This window comes from Megalobrama amblycephala, linkage group LG13 (assembly GCF_018812025.1).
Source record: "Megalobrama amblycephala isolate DHTTF-2021 linkage group LG13, ASM1881202v1, whole genome shotgun sequence".
Taxonomy (NCBI): Eukaryota; Metazoa; Chordata; class Actinopteri; order Cypriniformes; family Xenocyprididae; genus Megalobrama; species Megalobrama amblycephala.
In genome coordinates this window covers 14,219,225-14,238,928 of record NC_063056.1, presented here as the reverse complement: position 1 = coordinate 14,238,928, position 19,704 = coordinate 14,219,225, and the positions used below count along the sequence as shown (strand labels likewise).

Genomic DNA, 19,704 nt, shown 5'->3' with positions numbered 1-19,704 from the left:
GTTAGTCAAACTCGAGTTTTTTGTGGTCGGTAGTGCGAAAGCTTAAAGGACCAGAAATAAAAAAGTTATAAAGGCTGGGAATGACATAAGGGCATGTAAAGACTCGTTAAGATTAAAATCAAATTGAAATGAAATCAAATATTGGGTAACCTACCTGAGAGTTGACACCTGCACCGGTCTCAGGGAGAGGAGGTGGTGGTGGTGGTGGTGGGGTTGGGGGGAAGGAGGCAGAAGGTACAGAGATAAACTCCTCGGGAGGTGCAGGGAGGTGCAGGTCTTCTGCAACTGGGGGCGGGGCTGGGAATGCAGGAGGAAGGGCATCAGATGCAGGGGGTGTGATTTGGCATTCTGGAGGAGGGGCTGGGAGCTCGGCATCGTCCAGCGGAGGAGGAGGAGGGGGCGGGAAGTCTAATGAACGGAGGCAGTGAATTTCATTACACTCGCACCAATTCACAATGACAAAATCCCTTTCTGTATTGTTCTCTCACCTCAACACAAAGCATGATAGCATAGCTTATCTGCATATACATTAGCATACATTGCTTCTCTCACATGTGAAAAACAACTCTTTAAATCATCAGGACTGGCATTTGAAGGACAATGCAGATATTGAATATGCCACATAGCAGTAAAGGCAGAAATGCAATTCAGTTTAATCCTTTATCTGCAAAACTCTTTCAAAACTTGGCACAAAAGCGAATTCTTTAACAGTCATGTCTGAAAACGCACTCTGTTGCCAAGCGCATATGTTGTAATTCTGGTGAGGAGAGAATTACTACATTTGCTACAACAAGCAGAGTGAGCTTTCTTAAAAGAACCTCATGTTCAATGATTAATGAAGGATCATTGACCCACTAGTGATGTGATATAATGAAAAATATAGCCTCAAAAATATTTTGAGATATTAGTTTGGCATAATCTTATTTTTCATTGCATTTCATTTGTATTTGAAAAAAGAAAAAAAAAAATGTTTTAACAACTGCTTCACTGCTTATTAACATTTGAAATCAATGCCATGTGGTGTAACTAACATGATGAAAAAACATGAAACAGGAAATATCAGAGAGAAGACCCCTGTAGACCCTCATGACTGCGAGTCAAGGAGAAAAAATTCTCTTAAAATATCAAATCATTTCACATTTTTATGATAAGGCTTGGTTAGTTTAGAGAGTAAAATCACATGTGGTTCAACTCCCTGAAATGTTCAAATATTTTTGAATGAATAGATTTATGAAATTTGTAAAAAATAAGATGTGTACACTAACATGTATTAAAAGGTGTAAGGAAAATATATTATTACTTGATGGCTACACTATGACATTTTTACGGTTATTGCAATAAAACAACAAAACCATATAAAACAACATTTATACATTTTAAAGAATGTGCCACATGTTCTAAAGTTTTTTTTTTTTTTTTTTAAATGAAAGACATATCTTGTTTTTTATCATATATTGTCTCATATTAGAAACGACATGCTTCATCTTTCATTGAAATGGCCTTACCCTCACAAACAGCTGAAGGGGGCGGGGGCATCTCTCCAACTCGTCCAATCACACCAGTGCTTGCAAATGATGAGGGCTGTGATGGGGCCATCTGTACTTTAGGCCTTGGAGGGGCGACGGATGCAAACTTTTTGGGCTGGTTGTAGAAAGAAGGAGCGGTAACTTTGAGGGAGACAGAGGAAGTTACCACAAGGGGCTTGCCGCTACTGGAGTCAGACATCTTGATCTGAAAAATACAACATTATGTAGTCAAAGAAGTGTTACGGTTCAGATTACTATTTCTGAATTGCAAAATTTCCAATGCAAAAAATAAACTAATTCAAGACCAGCAGGACTGATCTTGGTTGGTGGATAGCATATGGAAAATCTTAACGTTGGTCTGTAGCTTTGATGCCTGAAACCGCTTTGTTCATGCAGAATCATTTCTCAAGAGAGCCGCCCACCTGTATGTAGGTTAGTCAACCATCTGGGTTAAATTTGAAAGACCTCTCCTACATGTCTCCAGCTTTGAAACACCCTGAACATGAGCAGAAAATTTCTCTTTATTATTTTTAGTATTATATAATAACATCTGGTCTGGCTGGTAGACGTTTAAAATCACCATCGAGTGATATTAAAGATGCGGTGAACATCTCAGAAATTACAGGGAAGTAAATACATACATGTTGTTCCCCATTTTGTCATAACTAAAAAACATAACTGGTTTTAAGAGAAGTTTTTTAACTTCTGTAAACTAGCATGAAAAAGCTACAAACGGTGCACAGTAACAAAAAGTTATGTGTACCTTATGTTTGCCCCAACTGTTTTGCATCACTTGGGTGAGGTATAACAAGGAAATCCTTCACCAAAATATTGGAAGAGGGAATTTCATGAATTGAATGCAAAGCATTTCACTTCCTTTTACGTAAATTGCATTCTCAGGTACTTCCATGTTGTCTATTTTGGCTTGTTTCATATCCACTCCTTGTTTAACTTGGTTTCATATCCAGAGAAAAGTCTCACTCTCAGAAATCAGCTTTCAGCTGTTCATTTCTTAAAGGGATAACACATTTTTTTTATTAAAATCATCACTTGTAATGATATCATTGTAGCATTTTCACCCTTTATCTAAAGCTTTGGATTTAAACAGTCACAGCCTTCAAATGTGAAAATGAGCAATACATTTTTAACTGCACCATCCATCAATAACAGCCTCTTTGCAAATTATAGGGGATTTCACACCAGGTAGTTATAGGAACTTAGTTATAGGAACTAGCTACCAGTCTCCCAAGAACTAAATGTTCCCCTAGTCTAGGACCATTTTCCTGGTTGCATTCACACCACCAGTTGGAAATGGCCTAAGCAGTCACTTCCTGCCGCTCTGGTTGCTGTGCGGGACTAAGTTTGCAGAGCTGAGAATGACTCTCATTCTTCATCTTCATTAGTTTACGCTCTTATACATTATTAGATAGAACTGTTAAAGAAAATAAATGGTATATGAAAAAGTATGATAGCGTTTGCCGTGTGGTTGATGCCCGTCGCTAGCTGAGCAGAAATAAATAATCATCATGTTTCGTTTGGTCCCTTCAAAGTCGTGCTAGATTTCCTCCTTATTGTAAAGGTTGAGAAGTGCCTGGACTAAGGCGTCGATCCATCTATCAATGTTTTCTATGATCGTGGAGTAAATATATAAGCTTTTTTTGTTGTTGTTTTTTTGCATGCTTTCGGCCAATCAACGTACACTTCCGCCACTGGTAGTTCCTATAGTGTTGGGTTAGACCATACTCTGAAGTAAGAGCCAATTTAGTTCCCCCAAAAGGCGTTCCTAGAACTAAAATTGTTTCCAGTTCCATTTGTCTGGTGCCAAAAAGCGGGTACTTCCACCATTGGTTATAGGAACTCTGAAAAGTTCCTACCATTTAATGTACAAGGATATACACAACCAGTATTAGCACAAAGTTTGGCAAATTTTACACATTTAACTTCATTAGCTTAGTTTATGTGGTGTTTATGAATAATAGTATCTATCTAGTGCTGTCAAAAGTAATGGTACTTTTGTATAAAAAACAATAATAGCCTTTCTGCAGTACTAGTACTGAGTACCGACTCTATTCAGTATCCGCAGATAGGTGCTGCTTTCGTGCATTTGTCCGAGCACTCCTTGAAGAGCATCAGAGGTTTCTATTTACAATGTGTTTTTTGAAGCGTTGAGCTTTGTAGCCAATTGCAGACACGTCTGTTGATCATGTGAACGCAATGACCAACCAGAGGTTAGGTTAGTCAGAATCCACTCAATACGACTGAGCTTTCGATTAGCTGACCACGCCCATAAACCCTTTCATTATAACCAACAGTGTAAAAGTGTTTATGATATATATGAGATTCTTTGTGTGGTGTGTTTTTATTATAGCATTGTTTTATTACATTAAACGTTCAATTAATATCTAAAGACTTAACTTTGGCAGCCATAAAATCTCATTTTGTAAAAACAATTTGCAAACAACAACCCATGGATAGAACCAAGTCCCACCTTACATATATTTCTTTTTCAATAATCCATTTCACTCAAATGTATGAACCAATAAGAAAGAAAAGATCTGACACTACTTCTGATTCATTGTGACTTTAAACCAATAGTTGTTTGTGTAGAGTTTTCGATTATAGCGTGTTTTCGCAAGAGTGCAGAGCTCAGGTACGGGAATTGATATAGAGAACCATGAAATTTTACTGGTATTTGTACAGACTACTGAAATTTTTTGACAACGCTAATCAATCCTGCGTTCATGTTATCTCACTGTGAATAGAAGCATAAAGTTTCTGATGACACAACAGGTATCACAGACATGCAACTTTGAATCATCGTGTTCATGAATTCATCAGTATGACATGACAAAGTTGCGAAGTTGAGAACGAGTCATTTTTGCAGCTTAGTTTCGAAAGATGTTTTGCGTTCTGAAAGTTGCGATACGCTTTCAAAAAAAGAAATTGTCTAAAGATCAAGGAAAATCCAATTCGTCATAACAGGACCCCTTAAAATTATGTACTAACAGGACTCAGCAGAACACAGAAGGTCAGACACAGTACAAAGATACAATGTTCTCTTGTTGGAGGATATAATTTCTGTTTTGATTTTGCGTGCACACAAGCAAGCTCTCCAAACCGAGGTTATCAGGGCTGAAGTCATACCATGACTTTCCCATTACGAGGCCTCAGGGTACAGTCAACTGAGCTTCTTCTAGAAACAGTTAAAAGTGCTCGAGACATGTGGATGTGATATACCGCAGAAGTGCTCTCATGGCATGAGCTATGTGCAAATATTTACCTCAAGCATGTTTGCCATTAAAAATGACGGCATTACCTCATTTCCCTCCTCCTGCTGCAGCTGCAGCTGAGCCAAGTCTCATTTGACCCTATGACTAAGTCATAACTTTTTTTTCCCTCTATAGTTCTCGTAATACAGCCAGTGAACCATAAGACTCCTACTTTGAAACTATGAATTACGGATGATGGCAAACACTTTAAAGGCATCAAATGTAGCCTGGTCTGTCCTTGCCAATTAGCTCTCTCTACTTCAACCCACTGTTGCTTTCTGAGGCAGATGATGTATACATGGATTTCATGACAAAGGAACATCTTTCATTTCTAGCTTTACTAATTGGAGCCACATTTTTGTTACTCTATCCTAATTATATTCTTTCCTGTCGAATCATGTTATACTAAATCAGGTAGGAAAGAAACATGCAATGCATGTCATTGCCAGTCCTTTCTCATTCACATTGTTTCAGTTCAGCATCTCAAAATGAACTGACAAATTCTCACTTGAAATGTGCTCTGTAGTACAAGAATAAGAGAAATTAAAGAAAATAGTCAAATTAAATCATCCAAAAAGTTATGTAAAAATTAGTAGAACTTGTAGTACAGTATGAATGAGTCTGCAAAATATTATAAATTATAAATATGATTAATGATTAATCTCATGATTTTACCATCCTGCCTTGAATGAATAAAACCAATTGATAAACATTCAATTACTAAATTAAAGATTCAATTAATTTCTAAAGTTAACGATAACTTTGGCAGCCCTAAAATCTAATCTGCATTCTGTTGATCTGCCTCCATTTAAATCAACAAATGATGGACAGAGTCACCCTACATTTTATTTATTTTATTTTTTTATATATAAAATATCTGACACAACTTACCAATAGTTCTGACTAGGGCTGCAAGATTTATGGAAAGACAACAAAATCGTCACTTCCTGAAAAACTGGCACTAAATATCACTAAGAAAAATGGAAGTTGCTGCAGTAGAAGCCAATGTATTTAATACATTTTTGTATATAATAAATTATTTGGGTCTCAGAGCGCTCAGACGAAACGCAATAAACGCTGTCATGTTATCTTGCATTCAGATGGTGAAGCACCTGGTACCGGACCACTTTAACGACAGGCTTTGCTCGGGCATTACAGAATGACCAAAACAGCATTTCAGTTCAGTTTCTGTGCAACAAGATCCAATTGGTCCAGTTATGCCATCCCACTGTCACGTCTTTTTTTATGCACATCAAGATATCAAGTGTTTCCATCGTAGTTTATGCGCATGTTTTCGTAATGCATAAATGTATGCGCCTATGTTTTTTTTAGAATTTATGCGCATCTTGGCATTTCAATCCAGCGTTTTTTTATGCAATCCCAAAATGCACATAAAAATAGGTGAATGGAAACAGCTAGTGATGTGCTTCACTCTGAAACACACAGCACATATTTAATTAAACCACACCCTTTGTGATTTGATAGTCACACAAAGCCATATCCTGATTTTGGATTTCTTTCAATTAATCATGCAGCCATAGTTCTGACTGTAAATTCTGCTAAAATGAGCCACATTCAAAGACATTGTAAAAATGTTGATATACACAATTTTGACCGCACATAAATTGAATGCTACATTACTGAAGCCACATTTCTAAGCATCCATAAATAACTGTTAACACTTCATGCTGTGCCATCCAACAAACAAACACCCCTTAATAGCAAGTTCCTCTTCACCTTGTTTGGGCCACATCCAACTCAATTTCTTTGTCACATACAAAACAAGTGTAAAGACTGCAAAGCAGCCATACAAATCTACGAAGGTGAATGATTTTATCAAGAGGAGTAATTGTGAATCGTTTAGCAGTTGAGGCCCACACATAACCACAACCACAAACTCCAGCAGATTCCATGTTCTTGCATGAGCAGAAGAGCTCCAGTTCACACAAATATTCCCTAAACGCCAGACAAGTGGTAAAGATCCCTTCTGCCCTACCTTTAAGATGCTAACAGTTAAAGATGCTTTGAAGCTCTTAGCGGATTCTGCATAACCATAAGTGGAAGCACAATTTAAGGCCAAAAAAAGAGAGGCTAAGTATTTTTAGTTCCCAGTTCTGAGTGTGCCATGAGAGGCAGTGACATGTAAAGTGCAAATTCTTCACCTTTCTCCTCTGGTTCAGATGTAGAGTTTAATAATGCAGAGGTGCATGCTCTAATGAAATATTCACAAAAGGACAGAAAACAAGCCATAAACCTTGAGGTTCAAAAGATGATTTATTCTCCTCATGGTCCCCATCTCCAGATCAATACAAGCTTGTGGGTACTTACAATAAACTTGCATGAAACGTTCCATTGAGCTGTTCCAGTAACCGATCTTCAGCAGAGCACACGTGACATTGATACTCAAAACAAACAGCAATGACTTACTTTTAAGAGTGCCCTCTGCAGCAAAATGGAAAAGATGATCACATCCTTAATTCTGAGTTCCCTTTCAAGCAAACAGAACAAGAGGCCCACAAGCTGGCCACATCTTCTGTTAGCTTTGGTGTTGGTACAACCATCCATCCTTCTATGACAATCAGCGCATGTTCGGAAAAAAGATTCATTCCTTTATTCCTGATTTCCTTTAGTTCAAATTAGGCCTTTTCAAAAATCTACTTTACAAAAGACTAAGCCTAAAAATCATTTTCCACAATGATTTTTTACTAAAAGGACAAAGAAAGAACATTAAAGGTGGGGTAAGCCATTTCTCAAAACACTGTTTGCAAGTTAGTCGGGCCGACACCAACAACAAACGTTTAGCCAATCATCATTAGGGGACATATGATGGTCGAGGAGAGAGAACGAGCAAGAGGGAGATTTGAAGAAAGACAGCAGAACGAGAGCTGAGACAAAATACAAAAGAGCTCAAAAAAAATATCACTGGAATGAAGGTTTATGACTGGGCAAGCGCTTTAGGACCCGCGTTAATATTAGAAAAGCGTTCCAGCGCTGGAGAGAGCCAAGCGGGAAAACCTGAAAACAGACACGGAGGCTGCTTCGATTCCGCTTCACACATGAGTAACACTGGGTTTGAATGTCATTGATTGTCTGGAGATGCTGTGCTGTTGGCGACTAACAACAAACTCTTGTTTGTATATACTCTTGTGTACTATACATTCATTTTTTGTGCTTCCTTGTCGTTCATCTGCACTTTATTTTTCATGAAGCATTATTTTGTTGCGCATCAGCTGTGATAAACAGACATCTACTCGCATTGCATGTGTAACAGTGGCCAGATAGTGAGAGCTGTGCAGGTAGACCACTGCGCACTGATGACCGCTAGAGAATGCGATGTTTAGCGCCATTGTTAGTGCCCTGACCTCACCTGTCAGCAGCGATCGGGGTTCGAGACCAACTCGGAGCAGGGTGGTTAGGATTGGAGGCGGAGCAATTAAGAGAGGGGTGGGTTTGTTTGGGTTGAATTCAAATATAGAAATATGACTTACCAAATCTTTAAATAAATTTTTATTTAATATAAAATACACTGTTAACATACAATATTTATCTTCATACAGTATTTTTAGTATAATTATAGAAAATGTATTAAAAAATAAAAAATAATTTCTGTGAAAATGCTTCAGTAATTTTGTGAGTTTTGACTCACGATTAAATTACAGTAAATAATTATTAAATAAGTATTACATATATTACATTAACAAATTTAAATTTTACATTTATTACAATTATTAATTGCATGTTTATATGCATATGGGACAATACACATTAAAGCGGAACTCAGTAAGATTTGCGAAGCTCCCCCTACAGGTTGCTTCAGTGAATCACGCTGTCATAAATACTCCAAGCGCAGCTCTGGACTACAACGACTACAACACTCACCAGCACAGTAGTTTTGCAAATATAGTGCAAGAAATCTCGATGGAGGTGGGTAATTTTCTAAATTGTCTTATAAAGTCATAATACATTGTTTTTGAATTACCGTAAAGCATTTTGTCACTCTCGCGTGAACGTGAACATGAGGCGAGATTGTGTCGGGTCGGCGAAGCTCAACTTGCAAGTGCCGTTTTTTGGCATAGATGTGCCAGAGGGGGTTAGTGCACGCCACAAACACACCACTACAAGTCAACCATCGTAAGGACTTAGAAAACTATTTATGAAGGTAAAAAAAGTTACTTAGTTCTGCTTTAACATCATATTGATTGCGTTTCTGCTATAAGTTTAAATCAAGACTATACAATTTTTTCCAACAGATGAATGATTAAGAAAAAAAAAAAAGCATTTAAAGTGGCAAATGACATAAAAGCAACACGTGCTTATAATAAACAAAACTTAATTGTGCTTTGGTGTGGACACTGATTCTTATAGTTATCTTTATAGTTATTGTTCTTGGTGTGAACTATCATTATCGTTATAGTTCTTCTGTGTCTTAAAGACACTTAAAGGGTTAGTTCACCCAAAAATGAAAATTCTGTCTTGAATTACTCACCCTCATGTCGTTCCACACCCTTAAGACCTTCGTTCATCTTCAGAACATAAATTAAGATATTTTTGATGAAATCCGAGATGGTTTTTATCTCCCATAGAAAGCAACGAAATTAGCACCACATTCAACATCCAGAAAAGTAGTAAAGACATCGTTAAAATAGTCAATGTGACTACAGTGGTTCAACCTTAATATTATGAAGCATTGAGAATACTTTTTGTGTGCAAAAACAAAAAAAAAATAACGACTTTATTCAACAAACTCGTCTCTTCCGTCAGTCTACTATGCAGTTGATGCAGTGCAGCGCTTCTGCGTTTACATCCAAATGCCGGCTCAGTATTGGCTGACGCTGTTCACATGAGCACCACGACGCATGCATGTGATGCTGATGAAGAACCTGAAAGCGCTGCACTGCTTTTACTACATCAACTGCATAGGAGACTGACAGGTAAGAGAAGAAATTGTTGAATAAAGTTGTTATTTTTATTTTGTTTTTGCGCACAAAAAGTATTCTTCTCGCTTCATAACATTAAGGTTGAGCCACTGCAGTCACGTCAACGATGTCTTTACTAATTTCTGGACCTTGAATGTAGTAATTCCATTGCTTTCTATGGGAAATAAAAAAAAAACCTCTCAGATTTCATCAAAAAATATCTTAATTTGTGTTCTGAAGATGAACAAAGGTCTTGCGGGTTTGGAACAACATGAGGGTGAGTACTTAATGACAGAAATTTCATTTTTGGGTGAACTAACCCTTTAATGGTCAAATAAAAAGAACACTAAAAACATCCCAAAATTCATGAAGTTGCCTAATTTTATCTCACCAGCAAAACCACTGCGAATATATTGTGAATCATTTTTTTAACCGTCCTGCCCTAGTTCAAACTAAAAGCTATACTTGCTCGAGCCCTAGTACAAACTAAAAGCTCTGCTTGTTGAGGTCACCAGCTGCCAGTTTGGCTGGTGTGTTTGGTCTCTATGGAGACTGTAATGGTTTGGATACACTACTACACACTCTGATAATGTGAAGAAGGTAGACAATACATTAGTGAGAGAAAATCCATCTCATGCAAAATAACAGTCTAACTTTAACACAATGTAGTCTAAACCAGTATAAACACTATCCAGGGAAAACACTCTGTGACTTTCATTACCGCTATGGAGTTCCAACAAAGGATTAGATCTGATCGAACTAGGACCTTCTCACAGTGTGTGCGCGCCATGGAAAGAGAAACAGCTGCAATATAAAGATTCCAGTGGCCTTACGCATGTGTCTGCATTTCATCACTTGATCAGAATGACTATGTCATATAGGGAGTCTGGGTCTTTTTTTTGTGGAAAGGAGAAGCAGCTGATCTGGCTCCACGAGGCCTCCTTGTGCAGCGTTGATGGATAATGTGGCCTGTAAACGTTACCCTCAGAGGGAAACAATGGGAACTATTTGAGGATCATTGCATGAGATATGCAAATTCTTCAATATTTTGTTTGCCACACTGGAGACGTTAAGAAATAAACAACAGGACATGTTGAAATTACAGTGAGAAATGTTCTACTGCGACTGCAGATGGGCAAATAGCTCTTTATAAAAAGTCCATCACATCAACTATAGACCAAAGCAAATGTGTCATAGTACCTCTCTAGCTGCAAACGCAGTATTTTTCTGCATTGCAGTTTTCTGGCTTCCTCTACAGATTTAATCTCAGGTCCAACAAGTCACAGAGTAGCTGCAACTATCACAGTATATTAGATAAGAGTTCACAACTATATTAAGAGTGTCATGTGCCTGAATAGCACACTGATCTTGATAACTTGTATTTTTTGGGAAGCGAAATAGCTCTTGACAAACAGTGAGCTGTCAACTTACCACACGGTATGACACCGCAACAGCAGTATGTTTCCAAAGATAATGTCACCTATGACATCACATCACTAATTATAAACAACTCTTATCACAATGCTTTGTCTACAATGACTAATAAGACAATCATTTCCTTTCCCAAATCCAGTTTAAAACATGTACAAAGCCACTCGGTTGGAATTTGGTACAGACAACTCTAGACGCAGCAGGATTCTATTGTGTTGGGTGACTGTGGTGAAAAGCATATGGCACGCCCACAGCCTGTCTGGGTTACGCTTGGCTCACATAAAGCTCACTCAGATCGCATAATTACATCATGGGGGGTGCGTATAATGTGGGCGATTACGTCATAAGGTCTGTCAGTTACATGCTTGCTTTCTATGGTGGCTAAAAACATTCTCAATATGAAAATAATTTGTTTTCTTGATACTAGTACATAAAGTAAAATGTTAATATGATTAAGACACCAATGAGTAGTTCAATTAAAGGGATAGTTCACCCAAAAATGAAAATTCTGTCATTAATTATTCATCCTCATGTCGTTCCACACCCGTAAGACCTTCGTTCATCTTCGGAACACGAATTAAGATATCTTTGATGAAATCTGAGAGCTTTCTGTCCCTCCATAGACAGCCTAAGCAACTGAAACTTTAATGCTTCAAAAAGTTCATAAAGAGATCGTAAAACTAATCCATATGAATTGAGCGGTTTAGCCCAAATTTTCTGTAGAGACTTGATCGCTTTATATGATTAACAGATTGAATTTAGGCTTTTCTTCACATATAAACAGAAGCTCAAACCAAAGCTTCTTGACCTGCTAGAACAAACCTCTTGTGGAACCTCAAACGTGCTGCATAACACGAGAATGAACCTCATTGGTTCTTTCGTGTCATGTGAACATTCTTGAGCTTCTGTTTACCACAACTGATGTGTTAGTTGATGAATGTTTTTGTGAATAAAAGCCTAAATTCAATCTGTTCATCATATTAGGTTTTAAGGCTGGGCGATATATCGCATGCGATTGTCACGCGTAGTTCACTGACAAGCCACGCAATATCGCGTTCATATCGCAGATGAATCGCCTTCGATAATGAACGCGATATTGCGTGGCTTGTCAGTGAACTACGGCTCTGTCTATTAAATGCCGCTCCATTAGAAAGCAGGTGATGGCGATTTAGCGGTAATCAGGGAACCGGTTTTACTGACGAAATGCGCGTGACAATCACATGCGATATATCGCCCAGCCCTATTAGGTTTCTCTTCAGAAAATTTTGGACTAAACATCTCAATTCATATGCTCAAAGCTTTAGTTGCAGAAGATTTCGTTCTGAAGATGAACGAAAGTCTTACGAGTTTGGAATGACATGAGGGTGAGTAATTAATGACAGAACTAATCCTTTAAGAAATTTATTAATACTTAATTTGCAAACGCATTTACGACGTCATCGAAATCCAGTCATTTCAAAACGACTCCATGTGTTTGGGAGTTTTCCGTGAAGATGAAAAAGTTTCCAATGCAGATTTCACTGATGTTTAAAAGGTGCAGTAAGCGAATTCCGAGAAACGCTGTTGAAAATGGATCGGACCGAGCACCAAAACACACTTGTAGCCAATCAGCAGTCAGGGGCGCATAGAGGGTATGCATCGACGTCACTTTCCCGCCAGAACACGCTACCTCAGCTGGACTGAATGGCAAAGAACCTGCTGCATGACTGGATTTAATAGGGGAAACTGCGAAAACGCGAGTGAAACAAATGATTACACTAAAGGTTGGACTCAAAATTGTTTCTTACAACTTGTTAAATAAACCTAATCCATGGATACTGACATGCAACCAGGAGTCGTGTTTCCTGACAATATGTGTCATATTGTGCCTGATTTGATGCTGGGGAAATACATAAAGCAAATCTGCCTGTGAATATTTTATATAACTACAATATTGGTAGGTTTAAATACACGTAATCACTTATATCAATGTTATATCGTCATATTGTCCAGCCCTAAAACTTGTATAGTTTTTGTCAGTGTGTATTGAAAAACACCCAATTATGCAGAATATAAGATGGTAAATATTTAAAGGTGCCATCGAACGTTTTTTTACAAGATGTAATATAAGTCTAAGGTGTCCCCTGAATGTGTCTGTGAAGTTTCAGCTCAAAATACCCCATAGATGTTTTTTAATTCATTTTTTAACTGCCTATTTTGGGGCATAATTAGAAATGCGCCGATACAGGCTGCGGCCCCTTTAATTGCTCACGCTCTCCGCCCCCTCCCGAGCTCTCGACTCTATCATTGCATAAACAAAGTTCACACAGCTAATATAACCCTCAAAATGGATCTTTACAAAGTGTTCATCATGCAGCATGTCTAATCGTGTAAGTACAGTATTTATTTGGATGTTTACATTGATTCTGAATGAGTTTGATAGTGCTCCGTGGCTAACGGCTAATGCTACACTGTTGGAGAGATTTATAAAGAATGAAGTTGTTTATGAATTATACAGACTGCAAGTGTTTAATAATGAAAATAATGACAGCTCTTGTCTCCGTGAATACAGTAAGAAACGATGGTAACTTTAACCACATTTAACAGTACATTAGCAACATGCTAACAAAACATTTAGAAAGAGTTTACAAATATCACTAAAAATATCATGTTATCATGGATCATGTCAGTTATTATTGCTCCATCTGCCATTTTTCGCTATTGTTCTTGCTTGCTTACCTAGTCTGATGATTCAGCTGTGCACATCCAGACATCCTGCCCTTGTGTAATGCCTTGAACATGAGCTGGCATATGCAAATATTGGGGGCGTACATATTAATGATCCCGACTGTTACGTAACAGTCAGCGTTATGTTGAGATTCGCCTGTTTTTCTGAGGTCTTTTAAACAAATGAGATTTACATAAGGAGGAGGAAACAATGGAGTTTGAGACTCAATGTATGTCATTTCCATGTACTGAACTCTTGTTATTTAACTATGCCAAGGTAAATTCAATTTTTAATTCTAGGGCACCTTTATTTGATGAGTTGTCAACACAATATATAACAATACAATATATACGGTATTATTTTACCTCAAGATCCAACAATTTGACACAAAATGATTCTGCAAATCCAAAATGTTTCTTTGCCTGGAGTCCAGCTGTTTCTGTGAATTGCAGTGATCCATTTGCTTCTTTTTCTGTTGCTTTCGGCGGTCTTTAAATATATACCCCAGGTTTTGTGTCAAAGCTATTTGCACAGTCAATCACAAAGCTCTTTCCCGTTTTGGATGTGTTTTGTGTGTTTTTCGCAGCATTCACGCTGAAAACCAATGCTGCCACTCAGTCTTTGTGCCACTCGGTGGGCGTAACCGCAGTCGTAACGGTCGACGTTGACGTCACGTGCATACCCTCTATAGACTCATGAGATGCCTGCGTTGCATAGCTTGTGTTTGCTTGAATTTGGGGGCAGAGCTATCAAGGTGTGATCCTTCTGGGTAGGGGCGTGTTCGTTTTGGTGATTTCAAATATCAACAGCGTTTCCAGAAATCACTTACAGAAATCACCACACTGAAAACTGCTTGGTTATGTGAGTTCTGTGTGAGCAGTGCTTCATGCACTGCCAGTGGGGGCGCTATGGTTTCTGGGCCCCCCAGGACAGTTTATTGTCCAGAGCCCCGGTTGAACTTGCTTTCCCATTACACCACCCCTATACCTCGCTACACTATTGACAACAGACTTTTTTGCATGCAAAATCTTGGTGAAATATCACTAATGTGACCACACCTTTACAGTTATTTGGCAAATTTTCAAGGGCAAAATCCAGAATCCACACAATAGAGGATTTTCATCTGAGGGGAAAATATTTTCCCACGCATATTTCGCACAGGGTGGGTCAAATGGATTCACCATGCTGACCAACAGAAAGCTGCTTGTTTTGAAAGTGATATAAATAATATAGTTCACTATCCTAACAGAAGGGTTGCCAATCTATTAACTGCAGCTTATCCAATCAGAACTCAGTGGGAACGATCCGTTTTATAATGAAATTAACACCAACAAGGCTGCACTCCTCATTACAAACTCTTGCATTGAATATTCGTATTTTATATTGAACTATAATGGGAGAGAAATAGCTTTAAAAACATGACAGTGCATTTTTGAAGGTATCATGTTGTTATAACTCGCGCTGATTATATCATTCCAGTCCTACAGCCGCATTTAGCACATATTCTTATCGAAGAGGAAAATCCTAAATCACTCTGGCGTCGCCTAAAGGCCAGTAAAACCTTTTGTCATCTTTAGGGACAACACCCAGAGAAATCCCGCGTTCATTCTCGCCTTAAATACTCAATTGACACATATGTGTAATTGCGGTCTCTTTCTTCAGACGCGGAAAAGTTTGTGTAGTTGTTCCTCATGGTCGCTTATCAGACTCGAGAGAAGGACTACGAGCTAAAACAAGTTGCTTTAACCTTATATGGATATCTGACTGAATACCCAGACAGTAACAAGAGAGGTAAGGCTATCAGTGAATAGTATAAGTTATGAATCAGGTCCTACGTGACAAACTCCAGCCCTGAATCTTTAGGTAGACGCATATTATTAAGATTTAGTTAAGATTGCATACATCCGCCCCACCCCTCACTTTACATCCATGGTAAGACTATTTTATAAAACAGTTTTCAGTGAGGACGGAATCGTTTTCAAAAACACTATGAAAGATGTTTAGAGTCAAAATACTTAAGCCATTCAAACACATTAAGATATATAGGCTACAATACTAAAACCACTGTGAATGCAAACATGGTTTGTGGTTTTGATGCGAATACAGATATCAGTTTACTATGTGACAAACGTGTCGTTACAGTTACACATTATAGAAAAGGTGAAATAAAGGCACTTACTGTTCGTTTTTCTCTGGAAAGGTGCAGTTATGGCAAAAACAGTCAGACAACTCGTCTAATTTCAATCCCTACTGTTTTATGGATAAATACCGTCCTTTCTTAATTTATATCACTTTACGGTGCTGTGTTGGCGTTAGGCAGCATTCTGTTAGTACTGACAAGCTCTCGTGGGGACGATCATCAGCGAATCTGATCTGCCCGCATGAACTTTTTCCAAATGTACCGACTCTAGTCACACTTCCGGTTGACGCTTCCGCATTCTCCTGACCGCTGGAGGTGGGACAAAATCTGCGGCCAATGATGACTACACTGCTGTTAGAGATCTGCACAGTATTTATTCATTTAGTTAATACGTTTTTAGAGTTTTATTCACCTTTTTGCCTTCTTTAGTAAACGGTTTAACTATTTTAAATGCTGTGACAAATTAATTTTAGCAGAAAAATGACTATCTTCTCAAATAATGGGCTCATACAACAACATAATAGCAAAAGCACATTTTACAAGCAAAACATTACACCAAAAACATTGTTAGGTTTTGTTATAACATCTAAAATTATACTATAAAAAATAATTTGAAAATTGGGTTTCAATAAAGCAGCTGAACAAAAAATCCCTTAAAACTCTCTAAATAGCTTCAATCATATTGATACCCCCTGAAATTTGAATATATAATTTGCTTTATGTATTTCAGTGTTATTGTATGTGTGTGTATATAGGTTATGTGTGTGTGTGTGTGTGTGTGTGTGTGTGTGTGTGTGTGTGTGTGTGTGTGTGTGTGTTATATATATTCTTTTTCAATGCAACTTGGATTTATTGTTTGTTTAACAATGATAATGCCTGTTTCTTATATGAAGAGGTTTAATAAAGGTGAAAAAAAGTACACTTCTATAATGAACTTAAGGTGCTCTATTTTCGTGCACTAATTTTGTACTTAATATACTAAAAAATCTTCTTTAGTACTTCTTAAGATAATCTTAAGAACATCAATGAACTAAAATGTGCTTTTAATATACTATCTCTGCATTTAAAAAAATATATTTAGTTACCACTTGTCGTACACTATGGGTTAAAATTTACTATAAGTAGTATCTAAATACAATTTTTAAATACAGAGATAGTATATTAAAAGCACATTTAAGTTCATGTTTCATGGTGTCTCAAAATAGCACAGTTGAGTACACTTAGATGTTCTTAAGATGATCTTAAGTACTAAAGAAGAATTTTTAGTATATTAAGTACAAAATTAATGCACGAAAATAGAGCAATTTAAGTACGTTATAGAAATGTATTTTTTTTTTCACCTGGGCAGATATGCACATAAGCCAGGGGTGGGGAACGTTGAACCTGGAGGGCCATGGTCCTGCGGAGTTTAGCTCCAACCACGAAAAAAACACTCACCTGCCTGTAACTTTAGTAATCCTGAAGATCTTGATTAGCTTCTGGTGTGTTTAATTAGTGTTGGAGCTAAACTCTGCAGGACAATTGTCCTCCAGGATAAACGTTCCCCACCCCTGACCTAAGCCATTGGACGAAGATGTTTAAACAAGCTACAGCCGTCTTGTTGTATTGAAAACAGCTTTGACTTACCTGCCTATTTGCCTGCCTCCTTCTTGTTTCTCTCTCCGTAAGCCTAAAAAAACGGTGTGTTTTCAATGATAACTTTTTCTGCAGTCTCTACCCCTGTTCCTTTCAGATTCACAGCTGTTGAAACCTCCCCCTACATGTCTCTTAAAGGAATGACACCATCCCTCCATCTAAACAAGTTCTTTCTCGTTTGTCTTTCGCACAGGTCATGCGTATTACAATCCAAACACCTCTTTCTGTCTCTCCCCCCTTTGGATTCTTTAAACATTCTTCAGTCTATGACATCAACCCTGCCTGCCTTTCCTTGTAAGGGCAGAGTGGGTGAGTAAGTGACAAGAGAGCCAGAAAGAGAGCCAGAGGGAGAGAGGGAAAGAAAGAGAGAGCGAGATAAAGGAGGTTGGGGGTTTATTAGATACAGACACATGGAATGGTTGGCAGGACACAGAAGGAAAGGGACGGGAACACGTAGTGCTCAGTTAGACGAATCAAACTGACACAAAACCTTGAGCCTCACTCAAAAACAACACTTACAAATTCAAGTTAGTTTTAATAGTCGTGGTCAACCACTAACTGCTGCACATACTATTTTCCACTGCCGGTTCCAGTTTAATTCAAAGCAAACAGGGTCATCCGAAAGGCATTAAAGGTATAGTTCACCTTTAAAAAAGTGAAAATTCAATCATTATTTATTTAATCTAATGTCATTAGGTTGACTCATGACTATCTTTCTTCCATACAACACAAAAGAAGTTTAGCACAATGTGTGAGCTCCTCTCTTCCATTCAATGAAAGAGAATGGGGACCAGGGGTTGTCAAGATCCAAAAGGGTCTAAAGCACTATAAAGCATCATAATATTAGTCTGTACAATATATGCACATTCAGAGAAGTCTGAAGCCATATTAGAGCTTTGTCAGCAGAACATCTTGCCTGACAGCCATGGTCACATTGTGAAATAGAATTGTGTGCTCAATTGCAGTATTTATTACAAGGGTAATCCACAAAGTAATCTTAATCCAGGCAAAGGTCAAAACACAGGCAAACAGTCCAAACAATAACAGAATCCAGGGTAGAGACAGAACAGAAAATTCAGGGGAACAGGGAGAGATAAAAAAACAACAACCAAGAGACATGAAATGAGGGAGAACGCTCAGAAATGCAGCACAAGACTGACAGAGTGAACATGGTTTATATAGGCTGGGACTAACAATGATACACTGCTGTAGACAATCAGTGATGATGAGACCATGCAGAGGATTATGTGGGATGTAGTCCATGCGTGAATGGCAATGAAAAAGAGGGGAATGCCCTCTGGTAGACAACCAGGGCACTCCAGCTGGTGATCTTGACATAGCACGACCTCAAAGAAGCAGCTTCCAGACACTCCTAAAAACAAGTCCAGGAGAGAGGTGCAGTGGAGGCGGACCTGGGGGTGGGATGGCGGGCCAGGCATGTGTGGTGAAAGTAGTGGAGAAGGAGGTAGTGCAGAAGACCAGGGCAGAGAAAGCAGAGTAAGAAGCCAGGGCGGAACATGCCAGGCAAGTGGTCAGGGTGAAGCAGGCAGTGCAGGTGGCCAGGACAGAGCAGGCTGAGCTGGTGGCCAGAGTGGATCAGGCTGAGCAGAAGCCCAAGGTTGAGCAGGCTGGACAAGTGGCCATGGTAGAGCAGATGACTACCACAGCAGATCAGATGGGACTGAAAACCCCCACTGCGAAGCAGACCTCTGCGGTCATGTCGAAGCAGGCTGAAATCTCAGGGATGACCTCCGTGGTTGTATCAAGGAAGACAAGAAACACTGGGATGACTCTGTGACTAGCAGGCTCTGGAGCAGACTTGCTGAAGTGGGCTCTGGAGCAGACTCATGGGCTGGAGCGGGCTCTGGAGCAGACTCATGGGTTGAAGCAAGCTCTGGAGCAGACTCATAGGCTGAAGCGGGCTCTGGAGCAGACTCATGGGCTGGAGCGGGCTCTGGAGCAGACTCATGGGTTGAAGCAAGCTCTGGAGCAGACTCATAGGCTGAAGCAGGCTCTGGAGCAGACTCATGGGCTGGAGCGGGCTCTGGAGCAGACTCATGGGTTGAAGCAAGCTCTGGAG

The 19,704-nt window shown here is 38.8% G+C and overlaps 1 protein-coding gene across 3 annotated transcripts in view; it reads right to left on the bottom strand.

Annotated features, from left to right (window-relative positions):
- The window catches only part of zyx (zyxin), a 28,823-nt gene extending 11,037 nt beyond the window's left edge, over nt 1–17,786 (bottom strand). The window contains exons 1-3 of one of the 3 annotated variants that reach the window (XM_048152322.1): nt 17,616–17,786; nt 1,506–1,731; nt 155–408 (exon numbers count right to left, since the gene is read on the bottom strand). In XM_048152322.1, coding sequence (XP_048008279.1) covers nt 155–408; nt 1,506–1,725 — 474 coding nt within the window. In that variant the 5' untranslated portion in view covers nt 1,726–1,731; nt 17,616–17,786. Of the gene's footprint in view, nt 1–154; nt 409–1,505; nt 1,732–16,028; nt 16,325–17,615 lie in introns of those variants that run through there. The other 2 variants (XM_048152323.1, XM_048152320.1) reach the window with 2 other exon arrangements.
- Nucleotides 17,787–19,704: the final 1,918 nt, after the last annotated feature.